The sequence below is a fragment of the Botryllus schlosseri genome, chromosome 13, assembly GCF_051294905.1.
Source record: "Botryllus schlosseri isolate E-star chromosome 13, Bs_hap1, whole genome shotgun sequence".
NCBI lineage: Eukaryota > Metazoa > Chordata > Ascidiacea > Stolidobranchia > Styelidae > Botryllus > Botryllus schlosseri.
This window is the reverse complement of record NC_137248.1, coordinates 17,125,867-17,153,257: the sequence shown is the minus strand read 5'-3', so window position 1 is coordinate 17,153,257 and position 27,391 is coordinate 17,125,867. Positions and strand designations below refer to the sequence as shown.

The following is a 27,391-nucleotide window of genomic DNA, read 5'->3' as shown; positions in this document are numbered from 1 at the left end:
TTGTGCAGTGCGCAGTGCTCACCTTTACCAATGCCCTTTTATAATTTAAATCGAACGAACATAGTTTATGTGTTTATCTTTATATACACACGGAGGTGTAGATGGACGTAGTGTACCTTATCGATTGGTTTCAACTTTTCGAGGCTTCGTATTCGATCCTTTATTTAGGATCATAATAACAGACGGCAGCATGTTGCTATACAGTTACTCACGAATTTTATTAACACTTCAACGTGTGCGTGAGCGATATACAACGCCTTTATGCATATATAATGTATATTTACCTTTATATTCGTTATTTGATTGAAGACAAATGGCCAATTAATCTGTCTTTCACCCAGTTAGCAGTATGTAATGACTTTTGCATCATCAGTCATATACTTCAAAAATTCGATTTGACTCGAATTATGACTTGACTCGTGACTTGACGTGACTTGACTCGACTTGACTCGAGTCACCTCCAAAAAACGAGTGACTTGACTTGACTCGAGTCACTTTCGAAAATCGATTGACTTGACTTGACTCGAGTCAAGATGTGCAATGACTCGAGATGACTCGTGACTCGAAGGTAGTGACTTGATCCCAACACTGCTAAATAGTAACAAACGGAAAGCTGGATATTTCGAACAAACTTTTGTAACAAAGCGAGTAAAATTTTCAAAATTGTTCAGGGGGATGCTTGTTTAGTGTGATTTTTATGCTGCCAGCGCCGTGCATAGCGTAGCCCGCATTTGAAATGCAATAAATGTTATAATTAAGTGAAAATTGTAATATATGAAAAAGCTTCACAGTGCAGAACCTACCAAGTTTCGTTTGTGAACCTCTAAATTTATGAGGTTCACACACAGAACGCGAACGTGAACCTCACGTTCACGCCATCCCTTACGCGTAGCTTAGAGGGAACATTGCAAGACTAACGTTTTATATTTTTGTGGGGATGGGTGGGGGGGAGCCTTTGTTTCATCGGAAAGGTAAGTTGTACCACTCTCCGAGAGACATATACAGTTGGATCAGCAGATATCGCCGATTTTACTAATGTACTGCGGGAAAGGTCACCGTCAATATTATTTTCTAATGCGTATTAATGATCGGCGATTACTGACTCCACGTTGGCAAGAGTGGAGTAATAGCCCCCTAAGAATCCAGCAAGGATAAAGAGGAAGGGAATGCGGCATAAAACATATGTCACAATGTGCTGGGTATCGTTGGTCTTCTTATACGGCGTGGCATACACTGTTAAAAAAATACCAGTAAATTTACTGCTCAAATAGCAGGCAGCAGTTTTACTGCCATTTGTAAATGTAATTACTGCTTCCAGAAAGTCAATTAAATTACGGTGTTATAGCAGTAAGATTTGTTACTGGTTTGCTAGTAAATTTACTGACTAAATGTAAAATTAAATACTGATTCCAGTAAGATTTATTACTGGTTTGCTAGTAAATTAACTGACTAAATGTAAAACTAAATACTGATTCCAGTAAGATTTATTACTGGTTTGTTAGTAAGTTTACTCCCTATTGTAAAACTGAAAACTGCTTCCAGACAGTCAATGAAATTACGGCCCACACACCAATCATCAATTAATGATGCAGCGTCGAAGCATTTATTGATGTATTCATGGAACTTTTTTCAGCAACTTTGCAAACTTTATCACTTTAGGGTGAACGTCAGTTTTTCTTCTTTTAGATGTCTTTGAGCCCTGCTCTGCGATCCCAGCAAAGTACCTATAAATGAAATAGGCTAGATATTACTAACAGGGACAAAGAATCAAAACGATTGCCAGCTGATAGTAATGGTGTAGTCTAGTACGATTCATGTCAGGGGTGGCCAACCTTTTCAGCCGAAGGGCCGCATAAGATTTTCAAACCATTGCGCGGGCCACTTCAATATTGATAATCTTTTAGTAGTCGTCCAATTTAGAGCGAACCGGATTAGGTAACGGCGAAAGCGAGACTTATATTACAGCGCATCAAAATCGATAACAATTATGTTATTAAAATCCGGAATTCATAGCCGCGCCAAGCGCAAAAATTATTCAAAGTTAATGAATGAATTCGGTCAATAATAATGGCACTTGAAATATTGTGGGTCGCCTCTGTATAGCGCTAGGCTTATTTGGCTTGGCAAGGACTGGGTTATATTCATATTTTAGTTATCAATATCCTGCATTTCGCAGCCAGGCTGATCAATTTTTTGTTTGGCCTCGCAAGTTCACAATAAATCACCTGAGTAATTAATTTTTTGAAATTATAACTAACTTTAAGACTTACTTAGCGGGCCCCTCTAAACCTTCCCTCGGGCCACGGTTTGGTCATCCCTGATTTACGTAGACCAGGTTTGGCCAATTTAGAAAATTACACCGTGGGTCACTCTCACGGGCCCGCGATTTGGCCACTGTGAAGCACTTCTACATAAGTACTCTAGTGGTTATGGGGTGCATCAATTATGTAATTGATTACTTCTACTCGAGTAGCATCAGAGACTGCTTGGGACAAGAATTAAAGATAGAAGTTGTTGTCTTGTAAAGCATATAAAGGTAGGCATAGTCGAGATCAGAACGTGTTTCGGGGAGTCCAGGTGCATAATTAGTATCAATTAAATTTGGTACAATCTGTTTCAATTGTGGTCTCACTCTCACTCATAGCTCACCTTTGCATGAACTCCAATGTAGCTGTTGCTTCTTCTGGGTACTCCATATTGAAAACATAGAAGCAGACGAAGAAATAAGCTACTGCAGAGTAGAAGGATTCAGTCGAATAAATGATCGATTTTCGGCGGTTATCAGAAACTTGTCTGTACAGTGGACAGTCGAGCCTAAAAATGCACGGGTATTGTAGTCAGATTAGCATCCTAATAAATCATACCAATTTAGAGGTGGTTATGGTAAACCAGTGTTGGGATGACTCCAGTCAAGACTTGACTCGAGTCATCTTTTTGTATAACTTGACTTGACTCGAGTCAATTTGCTAAAACGACTTGACTTGACGTATCAGAAATGTGGATTGACTCGTGACTCGGAGCAAAATTCAGGAGTCAATTCCAAGTGATAAAGTTATCGGTGTCGATGAAAATAAATGAATCTTGCATATGTTCGGAGTGTTCGCGCAACGCTGGTGTAACCAGTGACAGCTACCAATCATTCCATTATGGTGTGTTTTACTGAGCCGCCATTGTTCTCTCGCAAATAAATTGACCACAAACGAAGTGTTCGAAGCTTACAGTTTACATTGTGGTAAACAAGTAGTAAATTAATTTATTAGCAAAATATCTGTTTCTGTTCTCTGTTCTTACCTTAACCTTTAACCAAACCTATTGTTTTACTGAAAATGAATTCGACTATAGTTTATATACTCCTCAACTATTGGCGCCTACTTGAATTGTGTCATATTAGTTAGTATTAATTGGTAATGTGACTTGACTCGCGACTTGACTTGAATCGACTCGAATCACTTCCAAATTGTGATTTTTATTATATGCATTCCCGCTAACTTTCCACGCTAATTCCTAAAATTATATAACGCATGCTGACATGAATTGGTGTAATCATAAGCATAAAATGTCACTTCCAAAACTATTGCATTGCAATCTAAACAATACCTTACCGATTGCGATCAAGAACGGATGATTTGGAGCCGCCTCCACAAAGTCTTCTTGAACACTTTCCTGAAAACAGATATGGATTATTATTACAACACACCTTCATTGACATCATTTGGACTTGTTTGATTGTTGGAGTCATCTGTCAAACAATGGTGAATGGCAACAAATGACTACAATGATTCGACTACTCGAATCTGAATCAATCATTATTGTAATTATTTGAGTTGAGTAGTAGACATTTTTTCGTGTACTGAAAGTATACGCGTCTCTCCACTGAAAGGTAATTTATCAACGAGAAGTATAGACTAACAACTATGAATAAAAGAAGGCTTTTTGCTTACCATTCGCCTGAATATTTGTGAGATTGGCTCATCAAAGTATGAACATAGTAACTCGAGCATGCCAATATTAGCCGTATATGATTGCGATTGAAGCATTTCGCATATTGTCGAAATTCTTTCCATCGTGGTGACAACCCTCAGTGACTTCACCTTTTTCAGCGCCCTGAAGAGAGAACGGGTTCCTTTTATAAAAGATAACAGTGAAGATAGCTGTCTGCAAACATTCTCAACTCAATATTGAAATAAAACGAATTTTGAGCTTTTGTCTGCGACAGACAATATAATCACGACCGAGTAATGTAGTGACATAGCATTATCTATATCAAAATATAAGGATAGCTATTTACACTTACTTTTGGTTTTGAATGAGGCACCATAGCTACTGTCCATCATGCGAATGATGTGTTCCTTTCCATCAACCCTACCAGTAAGCTTGGAATAATGTGCCAACATATACTGATCTTCTTTATTACATGAAAGAAACCCTTCTGTCACACCCGCAACTGTTTACCGAAAACAACCGCTGTTTCCAGTCTGGCAATCTCCCTCGCTACTCCCCTGGGATATCGAACAAAAGAACTATCGCTGGCTTCCCGCCTGATGAAAGTCACTCAACTATGACAGTTGCGAGTTGAGTGACTTTGCGCCTGATTAGCTCCTGTTGTTATTAAATATAAAGATGATTATAAGCCTTAAAGTCGATGTACCACCATACAATCTATTCTTAAGCCTACTTGGTATTAGAACGGCTGGCCTACTGAAATTATGTCAACTTGTCATTGTATCGCATTTTTTGTGGTGTATTGAACTGAGAAATATGCTAATAAACCAATGATGATGATGAACTTGAAACTATTGATTGTTGCGATATTGAATTCCTATATCTATAAATGCCTATTTTCAAAATGCTGATTGTCAGCAATCTCTGACACGCCGTGCTAAAATCGTACTAGCAAAATCGTAATACTCTACGCGTTTATGTAACCCTATTGTATATGGAATTACAATTTTATCAAAATCTTTCTTTCTTGGCCACAAGAAATGCCCACCCATACGTGTGACAAATGAAATAATTTACGGATTGATTCGGTGAATCGAATTACGATATCATGTCCGTAATTGAATACGGCGTAAATAACAGTAAATTTCGTTACAACCACGTATGTAAACTCGTTTACTGCTCAAATAGGTGTAAATTTACGGATTTTTCTAACAGTGTAGGCGATCTGGCTCAACTTGTTATTCCTAAAATGGTAGTCCATACGCAGTGTAAGCTGAGAGATGCTATTTGAAGGAATGTCCTCTCATTGCATTTCTCTATTCTGTTGCCTTCCAAGTCATTCCCGTCTTAAATCCAGCGTATGTGAGTTCAGAGAAATGACCTGGTGCAACGACCGATCGAACATACTCTGCCAAAGCATCGAAAGGTTCTAACGAATAAACACGGGCAAGTGAAGCGTCATCTTTCTCGCATAGCATCTTAGCAGTATTCTGACTTGTTGAACCACGACTTTTAACTTCAACGAAGAGACATTATTCGAGATATTTGACTGCACATAAACCTGAAAAATTGCAACAGTTCAAGTTTGCCTTTTCTACTAATCTCATGAGTTGAGCAACAGCAATGCGATAGTTTTGCAATAACGATGTACTTCGCGCGCTGTTTTAAAGTAGGTCGCTGAATTCAAAATGCCTGATTTTGAGCCTGTAATGTTTCATTTCGCAGGACTAATGTTTGATATGTATCCATCTGAACTGCTCCATCGCTACTATATGATTCAACGGATTTTGAATAAATGTTATGTAACAGTTATAAATGTTACAGTTTTCTGTTCAATTGGCCAAGAACGATCACAGAGGAGCGAATACGGGTAAACACCTAATTCTAACTCAAGTTGATTTTGCGCCCATAATCGCAATTCAAAAGAAGCACATAACAAGTGCAATAATGAGCCAGATTTGTTTGTTTGTTTTGGGGTATTCATGGTGTTTGTCGACTACTATGGTCATTTACACCAGGCCGATATTTTTCTTATTTTCCGTAACTGCCGACTTATAGCACGGCCCACCTCTAGGCTTTTTGTAAGACACTGCTGACGCGGATGAGGTGGCGAGGAGGAGCCTAGGTAAACCTCCAATACTTAGATATCGGAATAATGATAATGAGCCAGATATTCGTGGGAGTAATTTTCATTGGAGCGTGAAATTGGAAGGTTTTTTTTATGCTAACTTTGATCGGAAAATGCGGCAATCCAGCACGATTTATCGTTGCAAACATCAACTAATTGCCGCGACGCAAGCACTGAAAATCCACTTGGGTTCGACGTAAAAGACGAATTAATGATTACATGCGCAATTTCTCGTTCGCGATCATCTGTTACGTGTTTTAACTCTCCCCGGCTGGATACAGTCGTATTCCTGAATTGTCGGACAATATCATTTATCGGCGTCTCGTTTAACGAAGCATTGTATGTTGAATTAATTTCTCTGTTGTTTGGTTGTACATAACTGAGGGTCCACAACGAAACTTTCATGAAATGTAGGTCGCTAACTGAAAAAGGTTGGGAAGCACTGATATGTGCGTCGAGTTTCCAATAGGGAATAATATCACTGGGGATTACGGAAAATATACCGCTCATTCGGCGGAGTTATCACTCTACCATGGCCCTTGTTACAAAACTGTATGAACACAACATGGTAATGTGAAATGTATCACTATGGTCACAATCAGTGGTTCCCAACCTTTTTCGGTGGCAGGGCCAAATTTAGAATTTCAGAGTACTGCCGGGGCCGCACGAATACCATGGCAATGAAAGGAACCCAAAATAGTCACCAAAATATGAAAATTGGCATTGTTCCGAACATTCGCTTGACGCCATTGGCCAATGAGTAGTGTAATTAGTCGCTGGTGAGAGGTAAAATACCGGAAACGAGAATGTTGCATTTCGGAAGTCAGAAACAGTGCATTTTGAGCTAGCTAGTGGTCGAAAATCGGCCTATGGAGCTTCGAAAAAGCGTCATTGTGCGCTTCCCGCGATCGATTTTGAAAACAGGTGTTTTAATGCGAAGTGACCTACATATTCTGCGGAGACAAATGACTATGGTATCCTGTCCACTGAAATCACTACGCGAATTGCTTCCCGTGGAACAGGTTGTCGAAAAGCAATCGTGAGCGTACACAATACCAAATACAACCGCTCAGGGCAAAACTGGCTCACTGTGTTAAGTATATCACGAATCACATATGTATACATTTAATGTGTTTATTAGCCACCTGTAATCAAGCTCTTGACAAAAACACGAACAATTTTATCATTCTCATATTTTTTATCACCAAAATAATTCAGATACTGTTCAGTTGAAAAACCTTGAGCTCTTTTAATCAAATATGAAATACAATGATCAGCGCACATATCAGATTTTTTACTTTGAAGCTGTTGTCTGGTAACGGTGAAGTCCTCTGGACCTAGAAACTCGACTATCTGAGGTTTTAGGGGTGGGAAACCAAGTGAATCATGAAAATGAGTGGAGTTATCGCTATATACACACACCCAGTGAGAACCTGGTAACGTTGATTCGTCGTAATTGATGACAACAGCAAATTTCTGGTTATTTGGCTTTTTCGGCAGCTGATCCACAGCGTAAGTTCCTATGAATAGATTTTTCGTGTCAGGATGATTGAAGAGAATATTATTAATCTCATCCGTGTTCATATTTCCACGACCTGTCTTTTCTGGTTCAGTTGTAAGAGGTGTTGGTACTCTTTTAAGCACAGCAATGTCACAGACGTTGGTAGGGGCTTGGAGGTTGTCAAAACCAGGTGTACGGTTCCGGTTTTGTGTAGTTGGTAACACCCTAAGCTATTGTCTGGGGTCAAATCAAACACGAACAGAGTATAACCATTGATATAGTCGGTAGGTGATATATTTAAAGGTGCCTCACCTTCCCACCTCCCTGTCTCAGAAAAGAGCATCATATAACCTTCTAAACCCCCTGATTTTTCGAAATCGAAATGAAATTCTCTGCCTCGTAATTGATTGCCACAAACAGCCAATGACATATTCTGAATGTCATAATGTTTAAAGTTGAATGGATTTTTGTTTCTAGCCCCGTTAAACGCTGTGGTTTCAACCAAACCAATTACAATTTTTTTCGGCAAAGTCCCGTTAACTAACTCACGATCAAGCTTCGTCAGCCCCCCTGCGAATGTATGAGTTGACATTTGAAGACGAGACCACGGATATTTAGCATTCGATTTCTGTAATATCGAATTGTGAGCTAAGCTGACACTCTCTGCAATTTTCATTTGTTTGACATATAGTTCCATATCCGTGATTACAATTTTCACGTCTTCGGTGGTTCCAATAAGGCAGAATTTGTCGTCGTTACATGTGAATCGTAATTTCAAATCGACATTATCCAGCATACATCTTGATTGTTCGAAAAGTCCCATTCGAATTTTACCAATCAACTCCAATGCTTTACTACTTTGGGTAAGACCTTTTCGCGTTACGTACCCTGTGTTTTCAGTGCCTATAGTATCCATAAATTTTGCGGTGTCTTTGTGGAAGCCCTGACCACGAATAAAACTGTTAGATCCAGCGGGTGTGTCATTCAACAGTCGATAGATATACGCTTTGTATGCGTGGCAATTGTCTGAATTGGTGATTACTTCATTTCCGATAGTTACATCAATTTGTTTGAAAAGAGAATCTAATATATTGTTGACAAATGCTACTTCCGCGGTGTTTGGTAAATCTGTTTTATCGTGTTTAGTAAGCTTTAGGCATAATCGTAAGAATGAGTTTTGGAGGTCGATGTATCTGTCTGTTTTAGGTAATGAAATTTCCATTACATTTCCCAGACTGTGTGGTTTAACGATGACATATTGTGAATTCTCTATCGAGGTTTGGGTATGAGGAACACTAAATATATTTAATCCGTTATTATGACATTCGTGTGAATCTTCATGCATCATCATGTTAATCGAAGATGTCCTTCTCTTTGCGGCGTCGCTTCTTAGAAATGTTTGATTTAGTATTTTTCTTTCTTTTTATACCATTGTTGGGTTTCAAAATTCGATCAATAACGCGAGTCCCAGCTTGCTTACTTCTTTTGAGGGCACTGGACTTGATGGAGTGTCCATTCAAAAGATCTCTGGCTATCTCACCCCCGGTACGTAACAATTGTCCGCCAGCGTATTTCACAACAGGGGTCACGAAACGACCAAGAGTTTTAAACAAGCTACCAATACCAGACCCTGTTTGGTGGCCACCAGCGAAATATCCAAATCCATTCCCTGTTTGATTATAATGGTTGTATACCGAGTGATGGTCGCAGGTGTAGGCAACTTTCATAATTGTTTCCTAATGTTAAATGTGACTTGCAATGATTGGTTGTCTATATTTATAGGGTCACCGAATTCATTTCTCAATGAAATACAAACGGAGTGTATTACATCTTGCGATATCGGAAAATAATATGGATTCGTCGATATCCAATTTTGTGACATGGTGTTATTTTGTAACGGGATGACACGGAGTAAATTAGCAAATGTGTCCCCGACCATTCGTGGATTGATAATATTACAATAGACAAACAAATATCGTCCTGGTATAGGTTTGGTCAATGTCATATTCATCTCCATAAGCGCTATCTCACGGTATCTCGTAGAGATTTCGTTAACAGTGGACAGCCAGTGTTCGAAACCTATACCATTCCTAGAATTGGTCAGTGTTAAAATCATCGTAAATGAAGTGTCAACGTAGTGTGTATACCCTCGATCAACTGACCAAATTGGTCTCTAATGGAGATTTTTATATTCTGGATGTGATTTGTTGATACTGGAAAATATATCGGTTTCTCATAAATGATCTCTTCGTGGTAACGTGGAGTGGTTTTGATTTGAATAACGCGAAGCAGTTGACTCATATAATCACCCACGTGACGATGCTTGACTGAGTCACAATAAACAAAAAGATATCTTATCTCAGTGGGCACCGGTTTACACCTGATTAATGTGGAATTACATATCCGTGATGTTAGGTCGCGTGTAACATTGAAATATTTTTCTAGAATACTGCCGGGGTGGATTGTAGTATGTATCGGGGTTAGAATTAGGAATAGTTCTCCACTGATTTTCTCTATGTTATAAACAGTATTATACGGAAATCTTTCAGATAAAATCCTATACATCAAATGTTTCGGGGTAGCATAATTTCCAATAGGGGCAAGGTATGTATCTAGTAATTGTTGTGAATTACGATACTCCCAAAGTTTTTCATCGCGTTCAATTATAATTTGATTGTTCAACTCAACATTAAAGCTTATGTCCATAAGTGAGATTTCATTGCAAATGATAGTTTTGGTAAGATCGACTGAGAATTCCGCGTGATCTCCAGAAATTGTGACGTATGTCATATCGAGTCCACAGCTTTTCGGCGGAATAAAAGACTGACAGTGACAGGTCCTTTTTGAAATTTAATTGGATTACCGAATTTATCACGTAAATACACACGTATTCTTCGAAATTTGTTTTTCGCCAACTGAAAATAATATGGTTTATGAAAGACACTAGTTTGATTCTGGTTTGGTTCACATGTCACTGTGATGACTCGTAAGAGTGGCTGTAACTGATTACCATGCGGTCGTGGTTGAATCAAATCAGAATATACATAAATTTGATCGATGGGATCTAGTTTCACAACAGAGGAAAATATGAATTCTATCGGCATAGTGGAATGCGGGGCATATACGCGCTTAAAAGCTAATTTGCTCAATACGGGACCAATAGGTGACAACCCGTAAGTCTCTATTGATTTCTCGGTGTTAAGGTCTTTCGGTCTTGTAATCATACCCCCGATGTTATTATTTGTCGATATACTTCGCGTGTGTCTAACTCTGTGTGATGGTAAATATCGAAAAGCGATTCTAAACTCGTCATATCCTTGAATGATGAATATTTCACCCATGTAGTATTTTTCAAAAGCTTCTAACATTTCCGCGACATTGTGATAGGACCCTTCTGGAATATAATATTGCTTGACACCTGAATTTTCATCACCAAATCTGAACCCTATAGCATTTCTTGCCACTTCAATCCGGGGTTGAAAATTGTTTTCAAAACTTATCTCAGAAAGACCGACAAGGTGTTGTGGCATTTCTAATTCGCTGTAGAGTTCTGTTTCAAAATTTGACGGTGTATTTTCAAAAATTGACATACTAGCATTGGACGGTAAAGTTAACAGCATTTTATTGTATTCTCAGCGCACACGATGTGGAGATGGTTGTGGGAGTAAATATCCTAGACAGCTCGATAACAGCGTTAAATATATTTCGCGATCGGGATTCACAGAAATTTGATATAATGAAAAAATGATTATTCCGACTAACATAAAAATTTGTACGACAAATACACACTGATTTTTTATTTCAAGCTTGAATTCAGTAACGCGACTTGTCGTGGACTGGGAATCCATATTTACAATATAAAACATTACTCAAGGCTTTATATAGTAATCCGAAACCCACGAATTAAATTTTTCGGGGTATCCAGACCATTTGACCAGGTACTCGGTTTTTCCAGCCTTCTTACGTGTAGACAGAATCTTTTCGACATTGAAAATGTCATTATCAATAATTACAGGTTGAATTTCCTCGCGTTGAAAGCGGCCAGATATAATTTCGTTTCCATAATCTTTCAGTTGATAACTGACCGGGTCCCCAGAAAAACATTTCGAAATGAAAAATATTTCTTCGCTCCAACCAGCCAATGCTGATTTTACGAATCGTTGTCGTGTTTTTGAAATCCGCACAGGGGTACCAACCGATAGTGTTGGTTGCTTTGGTGTGATATCACCGTATAATCGATGAAAGACATCTTCTTGATTTGAAAAATTAACATCAACCGGGGCGCGGCCTAAACTGGTATGGTAAGTTGAGTTAAATCCTAGACATATTTCCGATAAAACATTGACGTAATTTAACGTTTTATTATGTGTAAAGTACCGGAATAGTATTTGCTTCACACTTCTGATGGTACGCTCGGCTATAGACGCCTTCAATTGGCTATGCGTGAAAAAGTGTTTTACTCCGTTCTGTTTTAAAAAACTCTGGAAGGAGCGGTTTGTAAACTCAGTTCCCTGATCGCTCTGAATGATGTGGGGTTTAATTTTGGTAAAGATTTCTTTGAAACATCGAATAACACCCTTTGCAGATTTATCTCGAAGCGGGAAAAGATATAGAAATTTACTGAATATGTCCACAACCAATAAGATGTATTTGAAACCATCATTTTCCGTTGCTAGGTTTTCCATGTGCATGAGGTCAGCTTGATATTGGACACCTAAACCCGATGTAATTACTTTTGGACGTTGAAACTTTTGTCGCACAGGGAAGTGTCTGGTATAGGCCTCGCGTCGCCTAAGAAAGTCCTTTACCGCAGCTCTATTGCGTCCCCTGCCGAATACATACGCACCACGATAGCTACCGGGTCGATCCGGAGCGAAATATTCAGTAAACGCTCCATTTGAATCGCGACGGTGTCTTGATAGACCGTCCCCTTTTCGTTGTGACATGCGGCGAAGGGATTTTAGTTCTGGGTCTAGCAGGTGACTGGTTCGGTACGGGGATCTTTGAAGATTCAGGTTTGATTTTTATCATATGTCGTAACGCCTCCAATTCAGCATTAGAAAACAGATTCGGTTGATCTGCTACATCGATTTTCATTGGTTGATTCAGAACATCGTGTCTGCTCTGGAACCGATTCAGCGCGTCGTTATATAACGCCAATTTTTGATCCCGCGGAATATTCATTTGTAATATTTCATATATACGTCTATCGATGTCTGAATTCAGTTTTTGAATGTCGACATGGTTGATTGGATTCGGCGTGACGTAAATTTTCTTAAAATGTGTCATTTCTTAAATAAATTCCCTAGTAATCCTGTAACCATTGGAAGTATACTTGATATTAGAGACATAAACATACCACCATGTTGATTCACAACAAGATTCTTTTTACGTCGAAATGAAACGTCTTTGTTGGTAAGCTTCCTCAAGATGTTTCTATGGCAACACAATCGTTTCTTCTGAGACGGTGACAGTGGTATATTTCCGTTTAATAAATTCTTTGCGCACTCACAAATACAACGTATTAGACCTTCACTAGCCCCAGATAAAATTTCTTTGCGTATCGCTGGTTTAGCTTGGTGCAAGAATGCTAACGTCGGCAAATGGTCTCGTGTTCGTCGGGGGATTCGTGTCATTTTGAAACCAGAACAGCGTACACCCCGGTATTTATAGTGGTTGAGTGTAAATAGTCAATGTTTCACCTGGAAATATATTGGTCATGACCCGTCTATCATCGGGGCACTCTTGCGTGAGATCCAGGAACAAATACGAATGAGCCCTCTTGACAGCGTCTCTATAACATTCTGTTAGAAACTTAGACTTTGGGTACATCTGACGCCCCAAGACGGATATTTGGTTCTGATCTCTGGGATTTTTAAACAGGCAGACATACATAGATGATAGACTTAGGTCTCGAGCCCCTTTGCCCTGATGATGAAAATTCTGCGTGCAGAAAATTATTGACTTTCGGTTATGATGACTTATACGTATAAAGTATTCTACCAATTTTTCTGTCTGAGTCATAAAATCATCAACTATTATCAATACATCCTCATTACTTGATTTAAGATCTTCCAAAATCTCCAACCCATTGTAAAATTCAACCTGTGTCATGGTCTCAAAAATACTCTGATAATTATTGTAACAGTACACGATTCTAGAAATATTAGGTTTGATCATTGAGGCTGCATTCTTGATCAGTTTAGTTACGAAAGTAGTTTTACCACTACGAGATGGTCCGGATAGGATGAATGAGAAAGGATGCTTCAATTCCATGTTGCTGTTTATTAAAACTCGAAAAAACGAATGTATTTATATATATATATATCACGAGTCTGCAGACTGGGAAAACCCACTGTTGTATTCATCTTCAAGTGGGATGTATAGCCCAAGCAAAGTTCGATTCAGTAGTTTGCCGCGTGTCACAAAGTCCTCATCATTGGCTTGTAATTTCGTCAGGGGTAGCTGCAAGGTCACGAAGGCTTTTTGAAGGTCGTCGAGTAGTTGTTCCCAGTCTAGATATGAAATGGTATTAGAGTTGTGTCAGAAAGTGATTTGTGAAAATGTCTACCATGAGAACACAAGATCATACATGCTATCTCACCTTGCGAGCATTGTTCTAAATCATCGCGTTGGCTTGAAATGCATTGATTGTAGAATTCATTCGACATATCATGTCTCAAATACATGTCGACGACTTGAATGCGATCGTGATAACGGCGCAGTGTCTTGTTGTGTAGTTGATCCAGGTTGGAATGTTGCAGTATAGATTTTAAGTAGTTAGTAGCCATCTGTAAAACAAAAACACAAATACATTAATCATCCGAGCACAAAACTGTCTTTAACCCGATCAGATATTACATTTGAACACTTAAAATTGATAAGCATTATCACTAAACAGCAAAATATCACAAATTCGGATCGGCACAGTTATAGTTATCGGGGAAGCCATCATTTCTCAATTCAGAAGGTTGTGTTCCAGCATCACTGCTTTCCGAATCTGAATGAGATCGTTTTCGAGAGTTGGCGGCACGATGGTCATCGAGAAAGAACTGCAGCGAACGCCCACGCATACAATTCTTGAAGTTGGCTCTTTTTTCCTCCCTATCGAAAAGTGGAATCCAAGTCCTGGTTTTACCCAAAACGACATAATTCGTCAGCTTGGCTCGATTGAAAATGTCTTGGTGATCACCCGGTAGCTTGCGGTCTGGGAATCGGAGTTGTAGTAGCGCTTCCATGCATATTTCACGAATAGAGTTCCATCTTTGCTCGAGCTGATTCAGGCGCTCTCTGTAATGACGGTCGGATATCGTACCGGTGAGTGGTTCGTCCTGGGTCCCGACAATAGAGTGTTGCGTTAAATCCTGTTCCAAGCCAATGGTTTGCTTATGCAAAGTATCCAAATCTAACTCTATTAAAACAGATTTGATGAAAGAACTTGCACTATTCATCTGTGAAAAACAAGAAAAAACATGATCAGAAATATACAAAAGCAACTACACATTACACATTCAACGGAATAGTGGTGACGCCATCGTCCAGAACATGACGCTTGGCGTAAAAATAAGACAAGGTATCGCGATGCTGCTGGTACGTGTAAATACCATTATTATGAACTCTGAAACCTCTATTATGACCCCCCATAGGTTTTTGAGATGTCAATACTTCAAGGAATGTTTCAAAATTTACTTGACCAGATTTCTGAAGACCTTTCGAGGCATACTTTTGTTTTGGACCATCGCAAAAGTAATTTTTTGATTGGAGACCACAAAATGCAGTACCGTCCTCGTATTCGACCTTGAACAAACCAGGTTGCCGTAGAAAGTATGCATAGACATCTTTACAGCATTGCCTCGTTCTATCGAATGAGGTTGGGTTGGACAGGAACTCATTTCTATGTTTGTCACAAAAATAGCGCGGGAACCATTTTTCGTAATTCAGATAAAATTCAGATCTTTTTTCTGGGATTAGCATATCATCGAAAGAAGCTGAATGCCCGACGTAGATCGAGTCCGTGTCGCACATAGTCATGGTCCATTGCCTGTCGTCAAAGTACGTACAGAGACAGTCGTAAAAAAACGATAGTAATTGCTCCTTCGCGTATTGATAAACGAACCACCCGACATGAATGCAAGTATTCCATTTTATTTTTTTAGGCCTTTTGGTTACTTCGTATAAATTGGAGCTCAACTCTTCTACATTCACAAAAAACGGATCATTGACATTTCTCAGCAATTGACTTTTATCACAAAAACTGGTTCGTTTAAATTTCAGGGGGTTCATTATCATCTTCCCATAAGCACAGTTGCCTGAGAGCTTATGAGTCAAGGCAATAATTTCCTTGTCGGGGTCCCGATCACCTAGCCGTCTCGCGTCAGAGACAGTTTTTGCGAACCCTTCAAAACAAGTTGATTTTGTAAACTCTATTGCCTCGTATATCCGTGAAACAATTAGACCATGTTCTATATACCATTTTATCAATGTCGATGACAAAAGAATTCTCTGGCCATAGTACGATGCAACCAACATACGTGTTGGTTTTGGTAATAGGTTGTGATCAATAGCAAATTGCTTCATGTGACCTTTCAAGTCGTTACGTGAGACAAGGGTGTTTTTGAATATTGGACACAGTTCAGAAAAATATCTTTTCAAATGGGAAGGAGTGTAAATATCAACCAGTAAAGCCCCAAAGAACGTTCCATCTAACACCATTTCAATCAACTTATGAGCTGTTAGTGACTTGTTGCGAATCAATCGAGGTCGAACACTGTTTATAAATTGAGCGATTTCGGAGTTTTCACGTTTAGAGATATCCCAGTGACATTCCCACATCGTGATAACACGATGCCCTAGGCTTCTGTAATATGAATGTACACGTTCTGTTCGCTCTCGACGCACGGGGTCGTCATACGCAAAGCGGCATTTACTGTGAGAATGGAAGAAACACCCCAGAAACGATAACACAACGCCTCGACCCGATGAGTCACGGTAGAATGCATCTGCAGGGTACCCCTTGGAGCCTATCCTTACTTCTGACCCGTTGAAAGCATGGTGGACATGTACACCATGAACATGAGAATAGTACTGTATCCATTCATGCGCTTTATGACCAAAGGTAGGAGCAGTCTTGACCGGTTTAAATTTAGAACACTCGTTATCAAGGCTTTTCCAATGAATGGGATAGCCTGCTGGTGACGCAAGCGAAATTGCTCGGAGGTACATCGAATTGCAGTCCATACCTGTTATATACTGCGTTATTTCCGCGTCTTTACCATAGAAAAGTTGTTTTATGCGAGTTTCCCCCCTTTTTTGATACCGATTAAAGATGATTGACGGGCCACCGACAAGATTTTCACGAAAAAGTAAAGCTAGGTCTTTATGCTTTTCACTGAACAAGGTGAAGCACCTTGGAATGGAATTGAATATATGCCTCGAAACAACACCCGGCAGCGAGACAGCTTCTTTAAATATATCCACATTAAATTGAGACTTGAAAGAGTCGAATTGCTTTTCTAACCCTTCAATGAAGTAGCGAGTGTCAATTGCATTGTACCATTTTAGATAGTCACGAAGCGATGTCATATTATGATCATTCCAAACCTTGAGGCAGTTTTCCTAATCAGCTTTCGATATATTACAACGTTTTATCGAGCTATAAAATGACTGATGATTCGGGAGCATAGGGTAGTCTAACAGTTCAATACTAGTCAGAAATTCATATGGAAAATGACCCTTTGCACCACTACATTTGAACGCTTTCAGATATTTTTCATAAGAAAAACCAGGTGCCAAGTAATTGACGATATCGAGGAAACGAAGCCTGTTCGTAGTTAGCGAGAGAAATGTGTTACCACGCTTCAAAACATTCAAGTTTTCATCAACGAAAAAACGCAGCAAGTATACCTTAAGACAGTTCAAGTCGTATCTGCCACCATTAAAAGATATAACTGGTATTTGCCTTAGATAGCACATGAATTCATCTTGTAAACGTTCCAATGGTAAAGGCTTGTCCGAGGGGTCTAATACTTTCATCTCTGTGATTTTAGATTCAAATAAATCCAGATATTGACGGTATTCAACTAGCAACAGACTGAAGGATCGACTCTGAATTGTATGAAAAATCTCTACCATCTCTTCACACAACTGAATTGGGTCACCATTCGAAACAATTACCTGTGGTTCCAAATACCCGTCTACATTTGATGATATACTAACGGAAATTGGAATATGCTTCCACTCATAAGTCGTGTTGGCCGAGGGGTCGAAATCACATTTTTGAAACATACTCTCGATATCGAAGGCGATCCGATATTTGAAAAAACGTAAATGATTTGGGACAATTATGCCTTCAATCTCCATTCGTTCAAATACCGTCAAAGGTGGTCTATATATCCCGCCGGGGAATATCTCGACAGGTTCAGTCACACAGTTGTGTCTGGTCAATTCATATTCAAGATTGTAAAATTTTCCACAAGATTCACAATGATAGCTTTCAAGGTATCTGTTGATCTGAGTTATCAAGCAAGCATGAGAATTTTCGAGGTGTATATAAACAGGAGTGCCTACATAAGTACTACGTCGGACAGCAATAGCTTTACCATCGGTCTTACGATAGACAGATATAGCTACATCAAACAATGTCTCGATGTCAGGCAACATCTCAAAAGTTACACCACCAACAACGTTCACACCATAAACCTGGGTATACTGTTGAGCCAATGATTTCGCATCACGATCGAGTGAGTGTCCAATGCAACGAAATACACACAGATTATCGTTATACCGATTACAATTTCCATCACGAAGTAGTGTCATGACACATTTCGATTTTGTAAGCCACAGAGGAAGTTTAACATCAGCACACCCTATCAATAACCGATCACTAGGGAATATGTAAAACTGTATATTTGTTAGACAAACAGGTTGCGATTTAGTATCAGGTCGGGCTTTACGCAATACATCAAGTGCAGTTTCCAATTTAATGGATTCAACAAATTTTTCAAACTGTATCAATGACGAAATAGCCAATGGCATATCCAGAACACGATCGATATTTGACGATGCATGAAAATAACGATATCTCAGAGTCTCGGTGTGGTATAGGATACAGCCATATGAATAGTTGACTTTAAATCTATATGATTCAGAGAAGAATATCGCTTCGATGTCCTCGCGAACAGCCGAGAGTTGACGATTTATAATCCGAATATTGTACACCACTCGAGATCTGCCTATGTTTGCTACATACGATTTTATGGCTTGCCAGTTCTGTGTTAAAATTTCTTGACGTTCATCACCAATATCTGGTGGAAATTCATCTTCCTCGCGGATACGGTGTCTTCTGCGACGGCTCATCTGTAACATTGTATTCGATTTCAATTTCACACTCTGTATTCTAGAAATTAACGAGATAGTAATACTTACTTATATTTTTTCTTGAAATCTTGAGTTCTTTTTCACCTGGTAAGCAAAGAAACAACCTTCCTCAAATTATGTTCACCAGCTTGAGGTAGTAAAAAACAGAGAACTCACCGATGCAATAAGTTCGATGATTTGACTTGATTCTTCTCTTTCTCTGTTTCGATGAAGCAAGAAAACATCACGTTAACACAAACTTTTGGTTTATTGAATAAGATCAGTGTATACTTACACGTGGATTGGTAATATATTCACAAGCGCAGATTTCACATCCTCTCGCTGCGGCGTCCAGGTGGAAAAGACCGATTTGACTGCGTCGAGATTAATCTAGTGCGAGCACCATCTAGTGTTTACGATTTTCCGATCGTTTGTAAGCCTATTATCTGTAATTTCATACACATCACATTAACATTCACATTCACACAATAAATGCATTGCACTGAATCACAAATCATATTTCAAGATGGTTCTAATTGTTAAGAGTTGGTTCAGGAATTGGTCGGTTGCATCGTTCAGTTGTTTTTGAATCCGATCAATATCACTGCGTTCAATAGCCGAAGCTAATAGCTTTTTTATTTCGAGAATGATTTTGTGCAGGGAAGGTTTCTTCTTTTCTGTAAGGGAATCAATTAAACCTAGAATCACGCCTAGGTGTGGTCTGATCACATCAAGAGTCTTGAGATGGTCTCGAATTTTGTTGGCGGTGTACAGACACATTTTCTCCTCTTGTCGTCTCCCTCTCGATGTCTTCGGCCGATCTTCACCCTCACCAAGTTTCACCTGATTGAGAACCAAAGGTTTTTGTTTCGATTTAGAGAGACATATATTTTTACACGGAGGTGGACTGGTTTGTTGCGAGGTTGTGGGTACATCTCGCTTTCTAGAACTTGACGGTTTCTCGATTGGGATCTGTGGTTTCGGTAGGCCGGAAAATAACCTTCGAGAGGTCGTCGGTTTTTCAGACGGTACCATGGATCGAACTCTAGATTTTGGAAAAATCTTACGAGGAGTTGCCGGTTTCTCAACTGGTAACACAGCTGAAGTTGTCGGTTCATCTGGAAGGGGTAAGCTCGAAGCCGAGGTTGTCGGGTTGTCAACCGCGACTTGGTTCGAACCACGCGATTCCAACCATGCCTGTAGTGTGATGTCACGGTGAGGCGGTTGGTTTTCGATAGGGGTCGTGGAATCACACTCAACGACCTCTGTCGTTGGAGTAACGAGGTCTTCGGGTAGGAGGGCCTCCAAAATATCCGCATCTTCTTCAAATTGCAACTCAAAAGAATTAGGTTCATACCCGAGGGTATTAAATCTGTTCAACTGAGCCTGGGCCATGATTAACACAAATTAAAATCGAGGTATACTGATCAACGGATGATATTCGGTATGAGCGAGTGGGATTTACCAGTTTACTGAGGACCTATTTATTCAGAACTACTTCCTCTTTCCCGCCACGCGCACCTTCTTCCTATTTCATATCGTGTTACTCTGTTTATTATAACAACCTTTTATTCATTCTAATTTCCGATGTACGATCACTTAATTACCGGAATTTTTACAGTTTTTATTGTCAGTAACTACACAATATGGACTCAACTCATACCCGAGTGATTATAGAAAATTATCTACTTCGCCATCACCAATTACCTGTCCCTGATTTGGGGGAAACAGAACAGTTGGTTCACGATATCGTTGATTTATACATATCAGATCAAATTGTTGAGAGCATCGAGAAATGTGATTTCACATCATTAACCAACGCGATTCTGGGATACGGTGTGGACTGGAATGGTGTTATGTCCATTGTAGCGATCGCAGCTATGAAAAGTGATGTTCATACTATCTCATTGTACACAGATGCATCATCGAAATTCTTGAATACACACTTTATCTCACTGACAAATGATTGGGTATGCTGAATTTCAGACTACACAATCATAAAACTATCACTATGATTTTATTTACAGAATTCCTGCAAGGATTATTTCAAACCAAGTCTGTTCAGGCGATTCATCAAACTTCTAAACCGAGTAACTACGCGTTTATGGTCACGTGACTAGGTCTATAAAATACGAGTAACCCCACGGCAATGATCATTATCTGGACATCATAGCAATGGATAGTATACAAGGATTGACCATTGGAAAATCATCGGACCTGCGACTTGCAGTAAAGTTTGTTTCCTCCCCGAAAAAGGGGCTCGTTAGTAGTTACCTGAAAGGTGTATTTATAGACAACGAGAACAATACTATACCCTTCACTTGTTTCAACCAAGAACTGTTCAAACCCATCGAAAAAGCTTTTAGGAAACGGAAGCGACTACTCATCAAAACAGCCTGGGCTCGACTCGATAAGTTTACGGGGGAACCTACTTTGCTACTCGGTCGCAGTTCGTCTGTTACTATTCATGGCAGATCAAAACACACCCCAGACGAATACGCCGTTGTAAGCTGTAACAATATAGGCAGCGAAAAATATATTTCAATCAATGCGATATGTACCGACCATGAGGAAAAATCCATCCCCGTCAATGGCGAAGACCTCAAACTACATAGTTTTACGTTAAGCGATGACACCGGAACTGTCAAACTCGATCAATGGACCTCGCCTGGTTTAAAAAAAGGGAGAAAGTATGCACTAACGCGCGTCAAAAATCAGGATGGAAGATTAAAGATTGACCAGTTAACTCGAATTCTAGAGTTACAAGAATGATATATATGTGTGTCTACTGTTTCGCAATACACAATGGTTGGTGCATATTTTCGTGTCATCTGTGATTCGTGATATACTTAACACAGTGAGTCAGTTTTGCGCTGAGCGATTGTATTTGGTATTGTGTACGCTCACGATTGCTTCTAGACCAACCTGTTCCACGGGGAACAATTCACGATACATCCACTATAGCGGACAGGATACCATAGTCATTTGCCCCGCGGAATGTAGGTCACTACACATTAAAACACCTGTTTTACGCTCACGGATTGCTTCTAGACCAACCTGTTCGACGGGAAGCAATTCGCGTAGTGATTTCAGTCGACAGGATACCATAGTCATTTGTCTCCGCAGAATATGTAGGTCACTTCGCATTAAAACACCTGTTTTCAAAATCGATCGCGGGAAGCGCACAATGACGCTTTTTCGAAGCTCCATAGGCCGATTTTCGACCACTAGCTAGCTCAAAATGCACTGTTTCTGACTTCCGAAATGCAACATTCTCGTTTCCGGTATTTTACCTCTCACCAGCGACTAATTACACTACTCCAATGTGTTGCCGCGCTCCCGTTGTTCAGAACAATCAACCTTTGCCGGCTATTTCGGAGTAGTTTTATTGCCCTGGCGAGATTTCAATTCGTTATTTTGGAATCATGTGCGACACTTGCTTTTGATAAACAACGACATATCAAATTATTCGGACGCTTGGGTCGCGAGCTATAGGACTACCAATTATGCTGTTTTTGCCGGCTAAGCAGTACGCAACTCGGCGTATTCAATCGTGAGTCACTTATTGCACATCTATCCGTAAATTAGTTATCAATACCCAGGGCCGTAACAGCACTTCGTCAGCCCCCTCCCCTGAAAAAAAAACACGTTTCTCTTGGGCCCCCCATAGGGTGATAAACAGAACTTCGAAGCCCCCAGACAAACAGGCTGGACGGCTGTTTACCGCTATTTATCATCTAAATCGGGTGTCCGTTTTAGGCAGCTTCTCTCGACTAATCGCGCGAAGCGCAAAAAAATTATATAATTCATGATTGAATCGGTCAATATAATCGGGAATTGCATATATATTGATATCAATTTTTATCCTCTCTCTGTTCACGTAATCAGATTGACCGGTTGAGCCGAGTGAGTTGTGCTTGAAAAGGTAGGACCACTCAATAATAATTTAACATCTTCGGGCCTATACGGCTATACCCGTTGGCAGGAACGAAACAGCACTTCGTCAGGCCCCTCAAAACACTTAGGTCTTGAGCTCCCATAGGGTGATAAACCGACCCCCCGTGCCGTTGTTCGCTTCTGCCACGAAATCAGGATCCCCGTTTAGTGAGCCAGCGTGGAGCGCGAAAATTTTCGATAATTCAAAATAAAATAGGTCAATAAGACCGGGAATTGCATATATATTGCTATCAATTAATTGTCCTCTCTGCTCACGTAATCAGATTTACCGGTAGAGCTGAGTGAGGTGTTTTGGAAACTGTAGGGCCCGTAAATAATTATTAAACATATTCGGACGGGCGGACCCGTTGGTACGACTTCGTTACATTGTACAATTATGCATTTATTAGTGAGTTTTATACTCAAATAAATGATTAAGCTGTAAATAAATGAACAAAAGACTAAACCGAAACGTGCACTTGTCACTACCTTCAACTCTAGTGAGTTGACACAAAAGTCTTTGTCAGCATGAACACAAGTCATGCGTGACGGTATGAGCCATAACCATACATACATGATGTTATTTGTTATTTTGTGACCTCCAGTCTGCCAGTGTTGGGATCAAGTCACTACCTTCGAGTCACGAGTCATTTCGAGTCATTGCACATTTTGACTCGAGTCAAGTCAAGTCAATCGATTTTCGAAGGTGACTCGAGTCAAGTCAAGTCACTCGATTTTTGGAGGTGACTCGAGTCAAGTCGAGTCAAGTCAAGTCAAGTCACAAGTCAAGTCAAAATTCAAGTCAAGTTGCCTTTTCGAAGTATAAAGCATGGTTACGTCATTACATTTCGCCAGCTGTCTGAATTACAGATTAATTGGTCATTGATTCTGAACCGACGAACGAATATAGAGTTAAATATACATGCAAAAAGGGGCAGTATCGCTTACATATACGTAGAACTGTTCAACTGCGTAAGTAATTGCATAGCCTCAGTTTATAGTTACCAGCCAAAATAAAGAATAAAGAAACGAATTGATAAGATGCAATACATTACCCATTTATACATATTGATATGATACAATTCGTGTCTGCGCCAATGGTTGAGGAGTATATAAATTATATTCGATTTCAATTTCAAAATAAAACAAAAAGTTCGGTTAAGGTAAGAACAGAGAACAGAAAGAGCTATTTTGGTATTAAACTACTTTACTACTAGTTTACGACAACGTAAGCTTCGATCGCTTCGTTTGTGGTCAATATATTTGTGAGAGAATAATGTAAGCTCAGTAAAACGCACGGTCATTGGATGATTGGTCGCTCTCACGAGTTACGCCAGCGTTTGACGAACAATCCGAACATGCAAGATACAGTGATTTTTATCGTCACCGATTACTTGATGACTTGAAATTGACTCGTAAATTTTGCTCCGATCCACATTTCTGATACGCCGACTCAAATCAAGTCAAGTCATTTTAGCAAAGTGACTCGAGTCAAGTCAAGTCATACAAAAAAGGTGACTCGAGTCTGACTCGAGTCAAGTCATGACTCGAGTCATCCCAACACTGCAGTCTGCTATATCAAGAAATATAGAATCGCCCAAACATACTAAACTAAAAGATGCACACGATTTCAAATTGGTAGTTCTTCACTGGCATATAATTCTTCCCTGCGGGATGGTAGCCTATTTGTCTCGTAACGTTCAGATTGCCAAGACGGGAACACTCGGCGCCAGTCATTTAGGCGCCTTTGGTCAATTATACCCATGTGTATTTTGAATATACATAACGAAGTTTTCGGTCAGCGTAAGGGCAGTCCTTTTCGGCCAAGGTTTTCTCGCTGCTGATCGTTCTCGCACACTTCATGAAATCGCATGTTACATGGCCTAAAACTTTATATGTATTCGTGCGTCGTGGCGCGGTGATGGCCAACGCCGATATGCCCACTTCTATAAATCTTGCGTATTTTATCTTGGTCAAAGAGTACCCAATAATTAAGGCACTTGGAAATTTGAAATCGCGCCCAGCGCGAAAAAGCTTTTAAAAAGTTGCATAAAATTTCATATAATACTCTATAATTTATGCTAATTCAATAAATAATTTTGGGCCACCTTCGAGCTCGCTCCCCCCAATTGGGGGGCTTGGGGTGCGGCCATTACGGTCCTGTCCATACCTATATGATATAGCTATTGCAAGGACCGTAACTGCCGCACCCCAAGGCTATATCTATACCTATATCTATAGGTACTGCCATTTCAAGTGGAAAGTTAGGGCACATTGCATTGAAACAGCAGTGACGTAATCTTAGCAGTCTACTCACAACTTTTCTGCAATCCTAATTGAAAACTCCAGACTCCAAGCCAAGCAAGAGTATTTTATAAATATAATTTTTTTTCAGAAATCGATTTCTCAATATTTTTGTGGGGGCCGCAAGAAGGCTAGCTGGGGGCCGCATGCGGCCCTCAGGGCCGCGGTTGGGAATCACTGGTCACAATGCTACCACCTTCCTGGCGTAATCTTCTGAGGGCTTTTTCTTTAGCCAATGCTGCTAAGTTGGCCTTGATATCAGTTAGTGCAGTACCCTAGAAATTAAATGAAGGAGAGGTAAATAGCAAATTGATGTCATGTGTACGATGAAAATATTTTGCTAATTTCTATAAGTATAGTTACTGCAGTCGTATTCGATGCTGCCTCTCACATATTTTAGATCAGGGCTCTTCAGCCGGGTGTATCGTACACCCTGGGGCAATGTTCCCTCTAATTGCGCAGACCCTTGGACAACAGTACGTAACGATTGAAAAAAGGTCATGACTTCGGATATTTTGTGCGCAGAGACCGTGGCAGCACTGTGCATTTGCACACGTGCGCAGAGACCGTGGCAGCACTGTGCATTTGCGCACGTGCGCAGCTTGGAGGGAACATTACCCTGGGGTGTACCATAATTGAAAAAGGATGTACCACTCTTACGGGGTGTACTTCCGGGGTGTACCAGATCCGCAATAAAATATACCAATGATTAGTTATCACAATAAACGGGCAAGTTTATGCTTCAGAACATGTTGACAGGGTGCGCAAATTCGTACAATGTTCATATCAGCTGTGCGTAGGTTGTGAGTTACTTTCAGTTGTGATGTCATAAGCATAATTTAAACCATTGGTTCTTAACCTTTTTTCCTCTAGCGCCTCCTTTCAAAAATCACCGTGCTCCAGCGCCCCCCACCACATATTGTAAGGACTGTAATAAGGACAATGGGTAAGAGGGAGGGCCGTAACAGCACTTCGTCAGTACCCCTAAAAATCGATTGTCTTGGGCACCAGGAGCCTGACAAACCAAACTTCTTGGGGCTTCGCCCTCAAGAACCCCGTCGCGTGATTTCGATAGTCAGCAAAGTTTGTGTGGCCTGGTCGCCCTAGGAACCAATTTTTTATATAATGCATGAATGAATAGGTGATAATTGCATATATTTGTCGCGATAAACTTTGTATCCTCTCAGCCCACGCAGTCAGATTCACCAGTAGCACTGAGTGAGCTGTTGTCTTGGAAAATGAAGGCCAGGTAATTAATAATTAAAGAAATTTGAGCGTGCCGTTGGTACAAATTACTTCATTACATGTTGTTATTTTGTTACCTCTTGTCCGCTATATAGTCAAAAGATGTTGAAACGCATAAACGTATTAATCGAAAGTAAGCACACGGTGCAAAATTGGTATTTGTTCACTGGCAAATATTTTTTCTGATGGATGTTATTTGTCATATGGGGTGCAGATTGCGACGACATGATAATTCGGCAGGAGCGATTTGAACACCTATGGACGATTAGACTTATACATACATCGAAGTTTACGGTCAACATAAGGGCAATCTTCTTCGGCTAAGGTTTTCTCGTTGACGATCTCTTTTGGCACCCTTCTCGGGGTCCCATATTGGCCGGAACTTCATATGTCTTCGTGCATCGTGGCGTGGTAATGGCCGACGCCGAAATGCCTATTTCTATTATTTATATTTATGCGTATTTCCTCGTGGCGGGGTCGTTTAAACATGATGTGTAGTTTGTGTTCATTCACCGAACTAATTTAAGACACCCTTCGAGCTCATTCCCCCTCGATTGGGGGTTTGGGTTGCAGCAGGTTCGGTCCTTGTAAGAGGTCAAAGTCCAGTCGGTCTTTTCTGGACTTTAGTATTGGAAATATCTCGTGATTTAATCGCGCTCGAGGACCGCTCGACTATAATAAACCTTATAATAATTGTATGTGGTATATTCCGGTGTTTGAACAACAATCGGGTACGGTCTCATACTCAGTGGTTCGAACCAGATGTTCACATTCACGTCTGCGTTTGTCAATACGGGGAAATTAATGATATTGGAATGGTATTGGATTTTGTTTTAGTGCCTTGTGTGACTAAGTAAGTCAACTGCGAATGGGAAGCATGTATCTGCTCACATTGAATGTAGTACGGAACCCAGTTATTAATTTTGACATGAATGTATTCCAAACAAAGCAACTCATATTATTTAACGTTCATGTGAGGC

The 27,391-nt window shown here is 40.0% G+C and overlaps 1 protein-coding gene and 2 long non-coding RNA genes across 3 annotated transcripts in view; all 3 read right to left on the bottom strand.

Annotated features, from left to right (window-relative positions):
* Window positions 1-1,576: 1,576 nt before the first annotated feature.
* On the bottom strand, window positions 1,577-4,681 carry LOC145454143 (uncharacterized). The gene is made up of 5 exons (XR_013920052.1): window positions 4,301-4,681; window positions 3,942-4,104; window positions 3,603-3,663; window positions 2,650-2,814; window positions 1,577-1,724 (listed from the first exon to the last, which is right to left on the bottom strand). It is a non-coding gene; the product is annotated as an uncharacterized LOC145454143 (long non-coding RNA).
* Window positions 4,682-5,165: 484 nt separating this feature from the next.
* The window catches only part of LOC145454144 (uncharacterized), a 51,228-nt gene continuing 29,002 nt past the window's right edge, over window positions 5,166-27,391 (bottom strand). The window contains exon 4 of the long non-coding RNA XR_013920053.1: window positions 5,166-5,503. This is a non-coding gene — a long non-coding RNA (uncharacterized LOC145454144). The remainder of the gene's footprint in view (window positions 5,504-27,391) is intronic.
* On the bottom strand, window positions 13,837-20,956 carry LOC145454015 (uncharacterized). Its single transcript, XM_080331988.1, has 5 exons — window positions 19,222-20,956; window positions 19,104-19,146; window positions 18,996-19,031; window positions 14,176-18,926; window positions 13,837-14,086 (listed from the first exon to the last, which is right to left on the bottom strand). The coding sequence occupies exon 1, from the start codon at window positions 20,319-20,321 to the stop codon at window positions 19,434-19,436; it is 888 nt and encodes a 295-aa protein (XP_080188114.1). The 5' UTR covers window positions 20,322-20,956; the 3' UTR covers window positions 13,837-14,086; window positions 14,176-18,926; window positions 18,996-19,031; window positions 19,104-19,146; window positions 19,222-19,433.